Source organism: Silurus aristotelis (assembly GCF_946808225.1).
Source record: "Silurus aristotelis genome assembly, chromosome: 15".
Classification (NCBI taxonomy): domain Eukaryota; kingdom Metazoa; phylum Chordata; class Actinopteri; order Siluriformes; family Siluridae; genus Silurus; species Silurus aristotelis.
In genome coordinates, this window is record NC_139588.1 from 16531962 (window position 1) to 16551769 (window position 19808).

The 19808-nt window shown below is 38.3% G+C and overlaps 1 protein-coding gene and 1 long non-coding RNA gene across 3 annotated transcripts in view; one reads left to right on the forward strand and one right to left on the reverse strand.

Moving 5' to 3' along the window:
• The window catches only part of ppp2r5a (protein phosphatase 2, regulatory subunit B', alpha isoform), a 39832-nt gene that overhangs the window by 4440 nt on the left and 15584 nt on the right, over positions 1-19808 (forward strand). For both annotated transcript variants that reach the window (XR_014536882.1, XM_083562317.1), the window contains exon 2: positions 13839-14035. Coding sequence is in view for 1 of the 2 variants with exons in the window: in XM_083562317.1 (XP_083418443.1) it covers positions 13839-14035 (197 nt within the window). In the remaining variant the exon portion in view is untranslated. The remainder of the gene's footprint in view (positions 1-13838; positions 14036-19808) is intronic.
• Positions 13944-16190, reverse strand: LOC310737775. Its single transcript, XR_014536896.1, has 2 exons — positions 15989-16190; positions 13944-14948 (listed from the first exon to the last, which is right to left on the reverse strand). It is a non-coding gene; the product is annotated as an uncharacterized lncRNA (long non-coding RNA).

A 19808-nucleotide genomic window follows, 5' to 3' on the forward strand; every position in this document is an offset into this window, starting at 1 on the left:
GTCTATTCGAGATAAACAAAGCTGATTTATGGACAGTATTCGCTCTAATTTGTTCTTGCACTTTTCGAATCTTTGCAATATATCTTACTGTAGAAATAGTTCTGTATGCAGTTGAACTTCATAATTCATGCAGTTGAACTTTTTTAATTTTATTTTTTTGCAGAAGTGTTAGTGCCTTATTATGATTACTCTGTAACTAACTGCACTGTTCTCTGCTTCTCCTCAAGCTTGTGGCAGCATGATGCCTGCCCTAATGGATCCCTCTTAGTGCTTGTTGCAGTTCACAATCTGACCACTAGGTCAATAATAACTGCGATGGAAGACCTTTGTTTGTTGATCATTTATTTTATGTATATATACACACACACCCACCTCTGTGGACCAAGCCGCTGTTTGCCTTTATTAATAGTAACATTTACAGATCATTGTAATTTTAAGTAAACTGCTAATTAGTGACAGTAAACATTTGGCTCATGTCATAAAGTATCACATTTTGAGATTGGTGTCGAGGAATCATGATCGGTAGCAATGCGTCCCTGATTTGAACCCACAACCTTCTGGTGACTGGCCCAGAACTGAATTTCCACTTTCTTACCACACTTATAGGCTACAAACATTTCAACGTGGATGATTGGCAACCTTTTGGACAACTTTAAACCGTGTTTTTCATGATCGATGTAAATTGAATTTTATCTTTAAAGCATATTCCTTATCATCTGGGCTGCAAGAGAAAAAGCAGAAGCAGTCCCAGTTGCTTGCTTGGGCTTATTATAATGTTATTAGTCATTAACTACAGTATGCAGTAGTAATGTAGTTAGTCAGCACCACATGCGTGCATTCATCTGTTGAAACTGAGGTGTTGTTTCCATCCACCTGTTTTTATGCACGTTTTGAATCAATATAAGAAAGCTGTGAGGAAACAGGAAAAAATTATCCTTAGAATAGCCGGTGTTTTAGAGTGTGTTTGTTCTGTGCTATTAATTCAAAATGTGTATATGTCGAAATTATATACCGTATTCGGACTATAAACCGCTACTTTTATCCCACATTTTGAACTCCGCGGCTTAAACACCGAAGCGTCTAATTTGTGAATTTTTCCTGGGTTTTTCCCGGTTTCACAAACTTCAAGCCAAAAAAGTGAACCCCATTACATTAGACCAATGAAATTTCCAAACGGAAACGAAAAAACGCACTTCACCTGTGTTCTGAGCTGGTGATTCCATCAGGTGATTTTTTTAAACACAAGGCGATGCCAAAAGATAAACTCCAGAGAGAAATAGTTGTGAAAGGAAGGAGGAAGACAGTGAACAATGACTTTCTTGGTCGGCTACTGTTTAGATACAAGTAACTCGTTGAGTCTGGGTCAAGGGAGAGCTCGCTAACTCCAGTTGCAACAGAAATCATATAAGCACAGACAGGTTTCCAAAACTCGTGCTTTTCTCTTTTTCTTGACAACAGCGTTATGGGTTAGTCAAAGAAACTTAGAAATCAGCATCAGAAAATAATAAGGACATATTCCTCGGTCTTGCACACAAGCAGTAATACCGTAGGAATGCAGTGGCCGGCTATTCCCAAAATACCGCTATGCTCCTAAAGGAAGCCGCAACATATTTCACCCGTTACACCGTGTGTAACGTGTCTTTCGTTAAAGCCTGTGTAAAGTACATTAGTGTAGACAATATGTGGCTTATAGACAGGTGCGGCTTATTTATGTTAAAAATAAAAATATTTGTAAAATTTAGTGGGTGCGGCTTATATATGGGCTTTATAGTCCGGAGATTACGGTAAGCATTTAGAATGATTAATGTAGTATGAACCATATTACCTTAGTGCTCATTTTATTCAATTATTGAATCAAAGTGTCATTTCAAAAAAGAATTACATTTAAGGATTAAAATTAGGCTATTTATAGAAATGTGCTTGGGAGGCTACCAGGTATCCACAGGCTCTATGTTGGAGACCAAAGGTCTAGACAACCAATGGATACAATCCAGGAATTCTTATTGACTACAGTTGTCACCCGCACATTGCATGCAAAAAATAGCAAAATATGCCGGTGTGTTAATGGACAGCAGATAGGAGTAAGTCATTTAAAACTTTTGTTCTCCATTTAAACAGGGTTAGGGTTATCAGTATTTATCTGTTGATGGAAAAGATTTAAAGTAATTATGCAACAGCCAGTTATAAAAGACAAATTTGGAATTTCTGGAATTGAGCATCGTTGTTGGCATGAGATTCATGGTGACGCAAATACCCTGTCTTGTCCGGCGAAAAAATCACCGTCCACCTGTTAAACCGTATCCAACCAGCAACATACAGTCACTTTACTGACAACAAAATGTCCTTGTGTACATGGTCCTAAAAGTCCGCATTCTAATTTTTACAAGAGAGTCAATTTTCATTTATATACAGGTATCAAGAATGTGGCCAAAATATACAAAAAGTGTAGCAATAAAATTGCAGCATTTAAGAGTCTGGATCTTGAGTCTGGTTGTTTTGAACAAAGATATAAATTTTTGTTACGACAATTTAGAAAGTGGTATACGTAAAAAACTAAAAAACACACAAAAAAAAAACAGGTTCATAAAACCTTGTATAGTCATATTTCATAAATATTTAAACAAATAAAGATTACAAGAAGAATAGCCTTTATTTGTCACATATACATTACAGCACAGTGAAATTCGTTCTTTGCATATCCCAGCTTGCTCAGAATCAGGGGTCCGCCATGATACGGCGCCCCTGGAGCACAGAGAGTTAAGGGCCTTGCTCAAGGGCCCAAGAGTGGCAGCCTAGCGATACCGGGACTTGAACCCCCGACCTTCCTATAAGTAACCAGCGCCTTAACCACTGAGCTTCCACTCCTCAACATTGATAGTATCATAACCATGATAAATAGGAAGTATAAAATATGTTCCCTGTGAACGAGATTGTAAATTCCCTTATTATTTATATCATGCTGTTTATCCTGTTTAGAATCAGGAGCTGAAACAGCCAGATGTCTGAGAATGGTATTTCAAAAACGAGGAACTATGATGGACTTTGGTTGGGTCTGCAGCCTTCGAGTCAATCATTAAATAAGATATCTCTGCCATCTGGCTCCAACTCATTCAGGACTGGAAATAGATGTGCTAATATTAAGGAATAAAAACTCAGCTAGTCGTGTTTGTGGAAAAGACTTGTGATTGTGTGATGAACCAAAATGGATCATTTTTCTACAACAGCAATTTGTCAATTTTAATACATGCTTTTTTTTTTATCTATTTATAGTTACATTTAGTGACAAGCTCCTACTATCTCTTACATTATAGAGTTTATAAAAAGTCAATTCCTCAGCGTTAGTTATTAAAAGCACAAGCAACCAATAATTCAATTCTATTTATTTGATTTGTATAACAATTTTAACAACAGACATAGTCTCAAAGTAGCTTTACAAAAATAAATACATTACAAATATACATTTTAAATGTATAAAATAGTCTCAAAAAGTATCCCTCATAAGAGCCAGTGGTGACAGTGGCACAGAAAAAACTCCCTGAGATTGTATAAGGAAGAAAACATTGAGATAAACCAGACTCAAAAGGGAACCCCTCCTCATCTGTGTGATACTGAATGTTCCATCATTGTTGAGGTTATTAACTGATGGAGTTTAATAAAGATTTGAGTGTAAATCTGTTCATGGTGATTGTAGTCCTAAGCCATAAACAAAAAAATGAGAAGTCCCCTGTCCAGTATACTTATATTATATTAAAACAAAACTTATTTCCTTTTTTTTGGATAACAAATGTCTTCCAGTAGAGATTTCACCAGATCAACCTTTAGCCATTTGTCTTTTTTTATATAAAAGCATGTTAAAAATAAAAGTGTATACTATGGGTAAATACGTAAAACCGACTCAAAGCCATTTTCTGTAAGATGACGGAAAAATCTATTGTAACTCAAATAAGCGTTCTGTTCAACTGTGGTGAGCAGTTATGCATTTCCGAAACGCACACAACACATCAAAACTTGCCAAGTGGAAACCCATGTGGTCTTCAGCTGTTGTAGCCCATCCACCTCAATGTTTTGTGCATGCTGAAACGTTTTTTCTGCTCACAAAGGTTGTAAAGAGTGATAATACTCTGTTCATCCTGGCAGCTCCAACCAACCTGGCCACTATTTTTAAACTCTGCATTTCCACTCACAGAACTGTCAGTCAGTCAGTTAACGCTCATGGCTGTTGTGTGTGAAAGCTCAGATCAGCAGCTTCAAATACTCTAACCATCCCATCTGGTACTAACATCTACGCCACACTTGAAATCACAGAGATCACATTTTTTTCATTCAGATGTTTAACGTGAACATGAACTGAAGCTTATGTTTGTATCGGCATGATTATTTGCATCGTGCTTCTGCCAAACATTTAGCTGATTAGACAATTGAACAAATGTGCAGGTGTTGCTAGTAAATAGGACTGTGAGTGTATTTGATCTTTTGAATTTTAAAGCGTAACTTTATTTTATTACTGTGATTTCATCTACCGTAATTTCCAGACTATAAAGCGCACACAAATATAAGTCGCACCCACTGAATTTGATAAAGATTTTTATTTTGAACATAAATAAGCGGCACCTGTCTATAAGCCGCAGGTTCCTGCATTAAAACTAATGAACTTTACACAGACTTTAACGAAAGACAGTGTCTGTTACACGGCTTGTATCTAAACAGTAGCCTACCAAGAAAGTCATTATTCACCGTCTTCCTCCTTCCTTTCACAACTATTTCTCTTGAGAGTTTTTCTTTTGGCATTGTTGTGCGTTTAAAAATCACCATCGGTGAAGCTTTTCTCCCGATGCCGTGCAGCTCAGAACACAGGTGTAGTGCGTTTTTTTTCATGCCCGGTTGTTTTCAGCGTGACGAATGATTCGCATTTCCTGTAGACAGTCCGAGTGAGCGGCAGGTCAAACTTCAGAGGAACATCATCCATATTTATGATGTGGTGCGGCCCGATTCAGTGGGAGCGCATCTGATTTAAGATAAAGAGTTTCATTGGTTCAACTGAACCCGTTCGGCAATTTCATTGGTCTAATGTTATGGGGCTCAGTTTTTTGGCTTGAAGTTTGTGAAACTGGGAAAAACCCAGGAAAAAATCCATAAATTAGCCGCTTCATTGTTTAAGCCGCGGGGTTCAAAACGTGGGAAAAAAGTAGCGGCTTATAGTCCGGAAAATACGGTACTTGCATTATTGGTAAATGTTCCTGGTCTGCAGTGGTCAGTATCTATCAAAAGTGCTCTAAGGAAGGAACAGAAGGCTGCTCCGTGTAGTCCAAATCAACAGACGAGCTTCTGAAATTGAAGAAGTTAATGACATTAATGCTCGATGGGTCAGAACTGTTTTGGCAGCAAAAAGGGGACCAACACAATGTTAGGCATGTGGTCATAATGTTATACCAGATGAGTGTTTGCTCATTATTATTTAAATGCATTTTAATGCTGCCATACTTTCTTTTTTTATATACATTTTAATCCAAAAGCGGTGTTAAAGCTGTTTAAGAGCCTGTATATAAACAGTGGTTTTACTGAAACTGGATGCATTTCCACCTATAAAACACGGGTTGCTTTTTTAAGTATGCTTTTACTGTTTGGTGATGGTGGATTTAGTGCTTAAATTCAGTAAAAACACACACTCACTCACTCACTCTTTCTCTGTTGGTCTGAACTCTGTTTCGGAAGTGAGTTTTCCTCCCGTAGTGGAAAGGCGTGTGTTTACTTCCAAAGATGTGACACAGATACCGACATCATGACTCACCACGAACGTTCGCTCCGTTACCATGACAACCACAAATCTGAAGTGCTAATGGCGAACTCTTGGGTGACTGACAGGCCGTGGTATTGTGTGCATGCGTGTTCCTGTGTGCATGTGAAAGAAAAGCATCGAGCACGTTTGATATGATCAAAGAGACAGATTCGTCTTTCATGTCAAAGGGCCCTTAATTTAGACAAGTGTTCACTTGCAAGCCTACGTCTCCAAATACGGCATTACGTGCATTAAGTGCACCGGCCTGACAAGTCACATTTATTAATAAAACTCACATTTAGAAAGACGTCAGAGAAGCCTTTATGTGGCTTCGAAATACATATTTCACATTTTTCATTTCAGAGGAGAAATATGCAAAAATGTTTCTTTGTTTCTACACACTTTCATACTTACACAATTCCTTATACACATAATTCTATATATGCGTGCAGCTCTGTCTGCACAGTTCTACACTATTTTTGCATACAAACCCGTGTACATTGATTTTCGAGTATACAGCTTTCTCTGTATACACACTTCCTTGTATACACTATGTAAATATGCACCTGCATGTACACACATATAATCAATTATGGGCCCATTTTCTGAGGTTATTTGTAGCAGTTCAATGGGCTGAAAAAATGTATGGAGTCCTCTTGTCTTTTAAAAGTTAATGGTTTGTTTTGAAGCAGTAATCATGACAACATGCTACAGGAAAAGGTCTGTGGTTTCTCATGTCTTGTCAATCAAATGATATTTTTTCTCTGAAAGTAAACAATTCACTGAAGAACCGCAACAGTGTGTCTGAGGGATGCTCAAATTATCTACCGTACAGTGAAAGCAAGTATGGCCAGTAAATACGAGATTATCGTTGAACTTTCTGCTCTTTTCTATAGCGAACATTGTTTAACCCTTTTAAAAACGGGTCTCTACCAGTGTAAAAACAAATCCATAAAAAAGAAAAATACCGTATTTTTCGGACTATAAGCCGCTACTTTTTTCCCCACATTTTGAACCCCACGGCTTAAACAACGAAGCGGCTTATTTATGAATATTTCCTGGGTTTTTCCCGGTTTCACAAACTTCAAGCCAAAAAACTGAACCCCATAACATTAGACCAATGAAATTTCCGAACGGAAACGAAAAAACGCACCTCACCTGTGTTCTGAGCTGCACGGCATCGGGAGAAAAAAACCTTTTTTTTTTAAACGCACGACAATGGCAAAAGATAAACTCCAGAGAGAAATAGTTGTGAAAGGAAGGAGGAAGACAGTGAACAATGACTTTCTTAGTAGGCTACTGTTTTTCTTGGCAACAGCGTGAGCATCAGAAAATAATAAGGACATATTCCTCGGTCTTGCACACATGCAGTAATAGCGGAAAAACGCGGCGGCAGGCTATACTCCTAAATGCCGCTCTGCTCTTAAAGGAGCCACAACATATTTCACCCGTGTAACAGACACTGTCGTTAAAGCCTTTGTAAAGTTCATTAGTTTCAGTGTAGACAAAAAATTAAAATCTTTGTCAATTCAGTGGGTGTGGCTTATATACGGGTCCGGAAATTACGGTACATATTTTTTTAACAGGCTTTTTTGTAGTAATGACCCAGCATCAATAAACATGGAAATCATACAATTAATAGTTAGCAGATTTAAGCCAAACTGAAAATCAAATTTTATGTTAAATGAATTGACTAATGAAATCATATCTATTGTTCATGACCAGTTAGACCTTTTCACCTCACTGCACCAAATACCATTTGAGAAGTTTCAGTTGTTTAACAACTGCAGCATTGTAAATGGTTTTACACACATTTAGGTATTGCTCTGGACTCGGGTAGCTTTGGTTGCTGACGCTGTTAATGGAGTGCTAAAGGTTTGTTATTAGAGACTAGGCTGTAGAAACGAGGCGGTAGAACAGGCCACGCTAAAGCAGCTTTTTCAACCACTAAAAAGACAAAAATGTGTCTTTTAGAATCCAAACTGAATCAGTCAAGTGAAATGCTACTGTATTAATGTTGATGTGTTCTCTATAACTTGATAGTTTTGGTTTTTTTATGTCATATTGTACAGATTTGTACCATGTACAGGTAACACTGTGCAGCAGAAAACACACAATCGGGGAAAAAAAAAAGGCAGAAATTATTAAATAGATATACGTAAAGGTGCTATTTTCTGACACTATAGTCTCAGATTAAGGTTTCCTGTCAGTACAGTATGCGAGTCATCATTACTCCTATAAACAATACCAGATCTAAGGAAAAGCGAAAGGAAAGATCTCGCACAGGATTAATTGTGCACAGCAAACCTTTGGGAACTGGATTTGAAAAAGGCGTTGTGACGAAACCATAAAAATTGAATAACCGTGTCCACGTTCGAATAGGATTTGCCAGGAATGTTGTTTAGCCTGTCTGAACATAGCTACCGAGTGCCATGTGCCTGAGGTTAACTATGTAACTATGCTTAAATTAATGTTAAATCTATTACAAAGAAATCGACCCCAGCTCTACGTCTATTACTGTTACTGACAAACACAGAGGTCATGCTTCCATAGTGTGCCAGATAGAAAGAACACACCTTTTTCACTAAGATTGAAGGATACAGGGGCCACATCACTTTCACTGGCACTGTTGGATAGAGAGGCCACACCTCCTTTACTGGCACTGCCGGAGTATCCACACCTTCTTTACTGAAACTGACTGATAGAGAGAGAGAGAGCACGACTTTACTGAAATTTTCAGATAAAGAGGCCACTCCTTCTTCATTGGCACTGAAATATAGGTCATGTCTCCTTTATTGTGTCTGGAAATGTATTGTGTATTTGATATCAGGTTAGGTGTTTGTATTCCGAGTTGTAGCAGTGGGTTTGCCCTGCCCACTGTGTATGCGTGCATGCGTGCGTGCGTGTGTGTGTTTAAGGATTTAAGGTCATTATTAATTAGGTTTCGTTATAAATCAACACCCAAGCTGTCATGCTGTCCCCCCCCCCCCCCAATTGTTTTTCCTCGTGGTTTTATGCCTCATTGATAGTCTGTGTAACATGTCACACAGTGTACAGACTGATATTGTTGATCACATTAACCCAATGTTACATCACACACAGTTCCAACTAAATATACCCTTAAGGCCTGGTCACATGTGCCAGCATATCCTTACTTAGAAGAATAAATTTGATTCAATATTAAGCTGTTGGTGAACACAGCAAACACAGCAATTGTATGCATTAGCTCCAGAATGATTGTATAGATTAAAAATAATTTAATTGGTTCAAACTGGAAATATAAGAACTTCCAACATTTTTAAATGAACTAAAAATTATTCCAAGAAAATCAAAACATAAATCATATATTGTAATATTTTTCCTTGAAGTTGCTTTTGAGTTTGAGCTTTAGTTCGTTATGAAGCCTCTCGTGAGAATTGGATAGATTGCAAAATTGGGTTAAAAAATTGAGTCAAGTCAAGAAACTTTTAGTCATTTCAACCAATCTATAACTGATGCAGTACACAATGAAATGAGAGTTTTTTCAGAACCCTGGTGCTACATAAAACAACATAGAGCTACAGCACATAACATAGAGATACATTACACAGCATTGAGCTACATTACACAACATAGAGCTACAACACACAACATAGAGCTACATTACACCACATGAAGCTACACTACATTGCCAAAAGTGTTCACTCACCCATCCAAATAATTGAATTCAGGTGTTCCAATTAATTCCATTGTTACAGATGTATAAAATCAAGCAGCTGTGCATGCAGACCGCTTCTACAAAAGAATGGGTTTTGAAAGAATGGGTCACGCTCAGGAGCTCAGTGAATTCCAGCATGGTACCGTGACAGGATGCCACCTGTGCAATGTCCAGTCGTGAAATTTCCTCGTTACTAAATATTTCAACTGTTAGTTGAAGCGACTGGGTAGGACAGCAACTCGTAACCACGTAAAATCACAGATCGGGTCAGTGGAAGCTGAGACACATAGTGCACAGAGGTCACCAACGATCTGCAGAGTCAATAGCTACAGACCTCCAAACTTCATGTGGACTTCAGATTAGCTCAAGAACAGTGCATAGAGAACTTCATTGAATGGGTTTCCATGGTCAAGCACCTGCATCCAAGCCATACTAAACCCAGTGTAATGCAAAGCATTGGATGCAGTGGTGTAAAGCACACCGCCAGTGAACTCTAGAGCAGTGGGGACGTGTTCTCTGGAGTGACGAATAACGCTTCACTGTCTGGCAATCCGATAGACAAGTCTGGGTTTGGCGGTTGCCAGAGAAACCGTACTTGTCTGACTGCATTGTGCTAAGTGTAAAGTTTGGTGCAGGAGGTTTAAGCTGTGGGGTTGTTTTTTTAGGAGTTGGGCTCAACCACTTAGTACCAATGAAAGGACTCTTAATGCCTCAGCATACCAAGACATTTTGTACAATTTCATGCTCCCAACTTTGTGGGAACAGTTTGGGGACGGCTTGTTCCTGTTCCAACATGACTGCGTACCAGTGCAAAAAACAACTCCCACAAAGACATGGATGAGTGAGTTTGGTGTGGAAGAACTTGACTGGCCTGCACAGAGTCCTGACTTAAACCTGATAGAACACCTTTGTGATGAATTAGAGCCAAGACTGCAATCCAGGCATTCTCGTCCAACATCAGTGTCTGACCTCATAAATGCACTTCTGGAAGAATGGTCAAAAATTCACATGAACACACTCCTAAACCTTGTGGAAAGAATTCCCAGAAAAGTTGAAGCTGTTATAGCTGCAAAGGGCCAACATCATATTAAACCCTGTGGATTAAGAATCGGATGTTACTCAAGTTCATTTGCATGTGAAGGCAGACGAGCGATTACTTTCGGCACTAGAGTGTACATATAGAACACAGAGCTAAGGACTAAAGTAATTTGTCTTCACCACATAAAGTGCATCGTTTGCAACCGAGTGTAAACAGTGCAAAACAAAAGACAGTGCAAACCGACAACACAGGACAGATACACAAAACGCAACATAGCGCCACCAGTAAACCTACTGTATAAGGTCATACAGTACAATGTGCAAAAGAGAACTGTATACAAGAGTGTACTTGTAAATAAACACAAAGTGTAAACACAAACAGTTGTGCAAAAAAACAACAGCAGCAGTCAAGTAGATGGAACTATAAAAATGGTCTTGAACCCGCAGCATAGCCTGCCATAAAACAGGATTATTAATAACGATATTGATCAGTGTGATCGACGAGTGCCCACGGGCTTGAATCTATTGAACCTATTCAGTTTGACCTAATTAAACTGCCGCTTTAGGACAATGTCCATTGTTAAAGCACTATACAAATAAAATGTAATTGAGGTTATGCATCTGTCTGGAGCCAAGGTCAGATTAACCATATTGGTGGCCATGCTGAATTTCTCCAAGATGAACAATGTATGACTTTCAAAACAGTGAGCATAACTGATGCATAAACAAAACTATTGGTGACCATCTTTCTGAGGTTGACCAGATACATTTGTGTGATGCCTGAGAAATCTGAAAAAGCCCTCGATATCATGTAGCGAAGCTGGTAAGAGAAAGAGATATGAGAGATAGCAGAGTTGGCTGGTTTTCACTAGCCCTTCTGGATTAGAATAAATCACTAAGCACTCTGAATAACATTATTGGAACATAATCTATACCAAGCACACCAGTAAGGCTTTAACGTTTCTGCTTGCACTGAAAGTGGGTTTGTGAATGCTAGCTAGTTAGTCATGGACTGCTACTCACTCCCTCTGCCTCCGGAGCCAATATCAATTGTGTTTTTTTGTGTTTCTGCAAACACACTCCCATTTTTTATATGGGTTATGTGGCTCAGCATTGATCAATAGGGTTGTTTTGGGTGATCCAGTTGGATAGACAGGCATCTCCTGCATTCTGTCCCGAAGCTCCATTCTCATTAGTAGAAGACAGTTTTGTCACAATCATAAATGAGCCTACCTCATAAATGATTCAAATATTAAAAAAGACTTTTGTTGTGATGAGTTTTAGTCAGTTTAGTCAACATTCCACGGCTCTTTTGCCCAACACTGATGAAACATTGCCAAAAGGCTTATTTCTGATTTCTGTTTTGTAATTATACCTGCTAATTACATTGACCTGCTACTGTTAAGCGCGAATACATATCATACATATCAATCATTTCACCTGCCTGTGCTTTTCTTACTGTATACCTCCCTAATGGAGTTTTTACGCTCATAATATTACAGTTCGTGACCTAATGAACCAGTATCAGGATGTATTTATTGACCGGAACTTTAAAGCACCTCTCTGAGGCATTCTGGGTAAGAGTTTCTGCCAAACGGCATAAATGTAAATGCGCTTAGGCGAGCAAGCGTAAGTTAATCTTGTACACTTGTCATACATGTTCATCTGTAATGTTTGTTTTGGGAAGTGTCACCTATGTAGACCAGTTTTTCGAGTCGGGTCTCGGCCCTTAATCACTTACAAATATTCACAGAAGATTAGTTTGGGACGATATACAAACTGTAAACTAGGTTTATGAGGGGAAAAAGAGTTGAGATATTTCACGGTTTCTCCAAAAAATTTGAAGTGTAAAAACATGTGCTGATGTAATTAAGACCACGTGTTTATATTCGCACAGTGACAATTAGATTATAAGCATATAAAAGGTTTTTGTGAAGGATATCGCATTGTTTCATAAATCAGATGTCCAAATAGAAGAAATGATACTTGCTTGATTATCCCTTCCTTTCTCGCTTCCGTTTAATAACCATTCGGATCATCACCGGTACATTTCTACTAATGTTTTAGGATCAACTGGGTGCAGTTCAGCTAAAGTTTATATGGTGGTTTCATTTACTGTTCCAAATAATCACACACACTTCCTGTTAGATTGAGGTGTGGTAATTTCTCATGATTGGTCAGCAGGGTAAACGCTGTTAATGTAACGATTTTATAAGTATTTATAAATTCTAATTGTTTATAAATGTTTCTTTTTCCAGGGAATCCATTTTATATGGTTTTATATGGATACTTTTCAATATTTTATAGAAAATACATTTACATACATACATTATTGTTACATTACACAATCCTAATGTGCCAAGGATAGGACTCAAAAGCCTGCAGTGCCTTGGGGCTCTTTTATTTATTCATTTTTTTTTTTTTTTTTTTTTACACAGTTGATGGTTTTGAAAGGATAAAAATTATTTTGTAAGATATTTCAGTCCAAAAGCTACTGTTGTGCTGGGGGGTGGTAAGATACAGGTAGAGGAAATGGGCTTCATTATGATTTTCAAATATAAAATGAACAGAAATGGTGGTGAATCATGTTTTGCAATACTGCTGGATTTGTACCCTTCTGAAAATGGTCCACATGTGCAATATAAAAGGGCTTGAAATGTTTTGAATGGAGAAGTGGAAAAGATTCTTCGACAACAATCTCCAACCTTGTTAGATCTTGTCGTAAATGACTCAGAGCTACTATTTTGTTCAGGAAACACATCAGCGGGTAATAATGGTGCTGATCGTTTTAAAACAGTGTTTGAAAAATAAATATAGGCATGGACGCCTGAATTAAACCCTTTATGGAGCTTGAAAGTTTAAAAGGTGAGAATGGATGTTAAACAGAAGGGCACTCTATCTGATTTTATATAATAGTGCCTCACTTTTATTTGACATTCCATTTCTCACCGGGTGTGTGATAAGGGTTTTCAAGCACTTGTGTAAAAGAGAAACACATTTTGTCAACAGCACCAAGGTGCAGATTTGATAGTGGACCACACGGGTTAGGATGCCATTTGGGATGGGGGTTAAAGAGTGAGGAAGAAGGTTGGAGAAAGCAAAAGGTCCAAAAGCAAACCAACAAACAAATGAAGGACAGACCGAACTTCAGTCGAAAAAGTTTTTTTTTATAGTGATGGATGAAGTGAGAATGTTTTTAGTGGTGGATCTGTAGGATTAGGACTGAACTTGTGTGAGAAAGTTAACAGTCTACGATCACAGTTTCTTTACCTATGAGATCTGAGATGTTTCCACCAAAGTAAAGTCTGTATGGTGTTTGTTTTTCAGATGCTCCATCTACAGAGCAGCAGGAGCTGTTCGTGCAGAAGCTCCAGCAGTGTTGCCTGCTTTTTGACTTCTTCGACTCCGTCACTGATCTGAAGAGTAAGGAGGTGAAGAGGGCCACGCTCAACGAGCTGGTAGAATATGTGTCGACCAACAGGGGCATACTGGTGGAATCTGCCTACCTTGACATCATTAACATGGTCAGCACACACATTATTGAAGTCAGATAATACATGTTTTCCAGAAAAAATGTGAACTATTTAGCTAATTATGGAGTTAAAACAATGGGCACAATGGTGTGTGTATTACAGTTTGAAAGTGACCTTATATTCTATCGTTCGTCCTCCATATTCTTTACCATTGTTTTTCCTCATTGGGTAGGGTTTTAAGTATAACTAAACTTTGGCATCGTCTCATTCAAAACTGTTCCACAGCCTTAGAAGGTGGTGTCTCATCTTCCTCCACATCTTTTGTAGGGCTTTAGAAATCTTTCTTATAGAATTATTAATATGAATATATAAATATTTGCATATCTAAAATTGAGCATTGTTTTAAACAGGATGGAGAACATTATATGAAAACATTTGGCATTTTCTCTGTATAACTGCATTCTAATGACAAACTTCAAAAGGAAGTACGGAAAATTGAGGCCGCAAAGCAAAGCCTATCTTTATTTGAAATTGAAATTGCCGTTGTTCTTTTTTAGAGCGAGAGATCAGAGAAAAGTGCTTTTGTTCATAAAGCAGCATCAGAGATGCACAGCTTTTAGTCACAAGGTTTTCATTCATCTGTGTCCATATAGAGGATGGTTTATAAAGATCCAGACCAGTGTGTATTATATATACAATGCACATGTTTATTGAACTCTGTTTGGGGGAGCGATAAGATCCATAACTAAGATAAACACAGATCTCTGAAACACACCTAACATGCAAACATTTGTCTTGGTATGTATTAATCACATTATGTGAATTCTGTTTGGTTATAGCTGTGGCTTTGCTTAGCAGTCTGTTGTTACAGGATTATGGTTTGTTGAGTTTGCTGGAGAAGTACAAGAGGAATTACACAAGTGTCAGTGTATGCAAGTTATGCTACTTTTTTTTTTATTCTTTACTTTACTTTACTTTACATTCCCTTGGTATTGTATGAGGAAGTCAGGTGTGTCAGAGAAGTATGTGAGGGTGGTGCAGGACATGTATGAGGACAGTGCGACGGCAGTAAAGTGTGCAGTAGGTATGACAGACTGGTTCAGGCTGAAGGTTGGACTGCATCAAGGATCGGCCCTGAGCCCTTTCCTGTTTGCAGTGGTGATGGACAGGTTGACGGACGAGGTCAGACAGGAGTCTCCCTAGACTATGATGTTTGCAGATGATATTGTGATTTGTGGTGAGAGTAGAGAGCCGGTTGAGAAGAGCCTGGAGAGGTGGAGATATGCGCTGGAGAGAGGGGGAATGAAAGTCAGTAGGAGTAAGACAGAGTACATGTGTGTGAATGAGAGGGAGGGCAGTGGAGTGATGTGGTTGCAGGGAGAAGAGGTGGAGAAGGTGGAGGAGTTCAGGTACCTGGGGTCAACAGTGCAAAGTAATGGAGAGTGTGTTAGAGAAGTAAAGAAAAGAGTGCAGGCAGGGTGGAGTGGGTGGAGAAGAGTGACAGGAGTGATTTGTGATAGAAGAGTATCTGCAAGAATGAAAGGGAAAGTTTATAGGACTGTGGTGAGACCTGCGATGTTGTATGGATTAGAGACAGTGGCATTGAGTAAAAGACAGGAGGTGGAGCTGGAGGTAGCAGAGCTGAAGATGTTACGGTTTTCGTTGGGAGTGACGAGGATGGACAAGATTAGAAATGAGTTTATTAGAGGGACAGCACATGTAGGATGTTTTGGTGACAAGGTGAGGGAGGCGAGATTGAGATGGTTTGGACATGTGCAGAGAAGGGACATGAATTATATTGGTAGAAAAATGCTGAAGATGGAGCCACCAGGTAGGAGGAAAAGAGGAAGGCCAAGGAGGAGGTTCATGGATGTGGTGAGGGAAGACATGCAGGTAGTTGGTGTGAAAGATGCAGATGTAGAGGCTAGGGTGGTATGGAGACGGATGATCCGCTGTGGCGACCCCTAATGGGAGCAGCCGAAAGAAGAAGAAGAAGAGGAAGACTTTACTTTACATTCCCTGTCCCTTTTACAGTAAAAAAAAAAAAAAAAGCATTGCCTAATATAAGTTCAAATGTTTGTAAATATTATTATAGCGTATTATATAAATCATGGCTACACTCAATTGAAAGCTGTTCGAGGCTTAATATGCTATAATGCCATATGCAGTAGCTTGCTTGATGCACAGCATTATATTTATTAAATTTTTTTAATATGCCAATCAATTCATAAAAGTCAAATATGTCATCACTACGGTAATTACACCAGAGAGTGTTAATAAAATAAAAGGTTTTTTTTCTTTCTTCCGACCTACTAGAGCTAGCCTGTTCACATGGGCTGCCTAATAGATGGTTTTACTAATAAATGTATAGGCTACAAAAACATTCATATGCTACCTAATAAATGTACTGTATTTTTCGGACTATAAGCCGCTACTTTTTTCCCAAGTTTTGAACCCCGCAGCTTAAACAACGAAGCGGCTAATTTATGGATTTTTCCTGTGTTTTTCCCAGTTTCACAAACTTCAAACTAAAAACTGACCGACATAACATTAGACCAATGAAATTTCTGAACGGAAACGAAAAAACGCACCTCACCTGTGTTCTGAGCTGCACGGCATCGGGAGAAAAACCTCCACCGGTGGTGATTTTTAAACGCACGACGATGCAAAAAGAAAAACTCCCGAGAGAAATAGTTGTGAAAGGAAGGAGGAAGACAGTGAACAATGACTTTCTTGGTAGGCTACTGTTTAGATAAAAGCCGTTGGAACGTGTTGAGTCTGGGTGAAGGGAGAGCTCGCTAACTCCAGTTGCAACAGAAATCATATAAGCACAGACAGGTTTCCAAAACTCGTGCTTTTTTATTTTTCTCGGCAAATGCGGCGGGAGGCTATTCCCAAAATGCCGCTCTGCTCTTAAAGGAGCTGCAACATATTTTACCCGTTACACCGTGTAACAGACACTGTCTTTCGTTAAAGCCTGTGTAAAGTTCATTAGTTTCAGTGTAGATACCTGCGGTTTATAGACAGGTGCAGCTTATTTATGTTCAAAATAACAAACTTTGTCAAATTCAGTGCGGCTTACATATGGGTGCGCTTAATAGTCTGGAAATTACGGTATAGGCTACAAAAGAAATTAATACCCTATCTATCAAATGTATAGGCTTTAAAAAAATGTATATGCTATTCAATAAATGTATAGGCTGTCTAATAAATGTATACGCTATCTAATAAATGTATGGCCTATCTAATAAATGAAAAGTCTGCAGACTTTGTGCTGCAGAATGTTACCATATGCCAAACTCATAACAAAGCAATTCAGTATATCTTCAAACTGAATCCCACTCCCCTCATTTGCCCATCACGAACCTCTATAGAAAAGTGGAGTCTTACATTTTGGGCATTAGTCCACCTTTATGTTCAGTAGGTATTCTGTCTCTGAGAAAACATCTGTAGAATGTATGCTATGCTGTAATGTTCTTTGTGATCTCCCTTAGTATAAGAAACATACTGCAGGGAGCTGAAGTGAGGGGTTTGCAATGGTTCACTCGTGACTCATTTGTGACTTTATGGATGTTTTTTTTTCTGATTTTAAAACTGGGAATGCAGGAACCGTTTCTGAAATGCACTATAAAGCATGCACCTCTCTCTCTTGGTCTTTCTATGCAAATTATTTATTGTAAAATCCACACTGCAAAATTGTTAACAATTCTCCCAAGATAATCCATTATATGTGGCCTCACATTACGGGTTGGATGATATATCAGCAAAACAAGATACTGTGATATTTAAACTGGTAATAGCATTTAGCCCATTGCTGTAGTGGTATTGGTGTATAATCTAAAGAGAAGTCCTGGTTAATGCAGTAATGAGCTCTACATGAGGTTAAACCTCTTCGTCAGCCTCCGCTAGGAAGATGAGTGATGACTCATGGGCATTTCCGCCATGTCCTTGGAATAATTACAGCTCAGCATATCAGAAGGTCAGTTCCCAATAGTTATAGGTGTTTCGTCCATGGACTGTTTCATATCTTATTAGGAATTTCGAGTATTCACTCAAAAATGTAAAGCAGCCTAATTTTTACTATAAGTAGCAAATTTTAAGTAATAGTAAATTTTTGGAAAAGCTATTACAGTAATCCTCCGCTTTACCACGGCTTGAATCTCGTGCCCCCAGTTTTATCACGGAATTGCATTTGCCACGTAACTACAGTAATTTGTTTGGCTGATTTTCCCGGTTTATCGCGTTCGCTCTTTTTATAGACACCTACACATTCTCATATGTTGTAACTTCACTTTTAAGATTCAAGAACTTATTGTCATGAGAAATCGGTCTTTTACACCATACGATTAAATTCTTACTTTGTGAATCCTCCAAGGAGAAATGACATAAATAAGGATTTAAAGAAAACAAAGACAAAAGACAAATTTATAATAGTGGGAATGACAGAAATATGTATATACAGTATGTATGTTTGCGCAATAATTTTAAGCAGCTGAATATCCGTTGTGCTTAAAAGTGAATTCTTTGCAGTCCTTGCTAATGGTAACAATGGCTAATGGTAAAATTTAACTCAGGTTAAACCACAATACATTTTGGGGGCGGAGCTTCGTGTACGTAGATGATAATAGGGTGGCTTAATGAGATTTTAAAAAGTCTCATTGAGATGTATTTTTCCTCCGAATCCTTTTTTTTTCCTTCCTAAAAGACAACAGTTTTTTGGTCATATTCACATTCCAAAGACACACAGTTTGAGAGACAAAATATTTAGAAGTAAATTATCAGGTAATTAGCCAATATTTATCATTAGCTAGAATGTTACATGCTACCTAGCCATTTTATTTTCAAGGTTAGTCTAATCTGGCATTAGCAAACAATACTGACTGAAGGTTAAATATACCAAGTTCATGTAAAAGTTACCTCAGCATGTGTTTTTAAATTAAACAGAGTTTGTGGCTTCTATGGAGGCAAAGTCAAGGTCACATTTAATGCATGTTTGCATATTCATACTTACTGAAACACTGGAGTAGGACCTCATCTGCCATATTACAAATGGGCACAATAAATGATTTCTTTTACATTAATATGAATGAATGCTCAAGTGAAATGATTCAATCCTAAAATGAACCAGTTGAGTAGTTTAAATTGTAGGGAATGTCAGCTGTATGTGGAAGAGTAGATAATGAGACCAAAGATCAAATTAATAAAATAAGAGTATTTTGTGCCGTGATCAATTTTGGGCTCACGTTACACCACTAAATTGACCTTTTTTTTAGAGAAGGGGATGAGTGTTTACGGGGAATGCGTTTGCCGTTAGACTGAACATCTATTTATCTTTCTTCCTGTTTTTCTGTAATTCTACACGCTCTCTATTGCATTGTCTTCATTTGCATGTATCTTTATTAACTCTCTCTCTCTCTCTCTCTCTCTCTCTCTCTCTCTCTCTCTGACAGACTCCTCACTTTCTCCAATTCTTACTGTCGGTGTTACTATTTTTCCCTCTTTCTTTAATTGCCTTTCTTGTCTTTTTCTTTGGCTATCCTTTCTTTCTCTCACACACACACACACACACACACACACACACACACACACACACACACACACACACACACATACATACACACACACACACACACACACAAACAGCTGTGTGTTTAAGTTACATGTCAGTTTATGTTGTCCGCTTGTGTGTACAGGTCTCTCAGGTGTAGCCCTCATATAATTTATGAGTGCTAAAAATATGGCATGGTTGTCATGGTGATAACCTTCTTTCTTTAGCATGAGAAATTAAACGATCAACAGGGCAGTTTGTTTCCTGTACATTTGA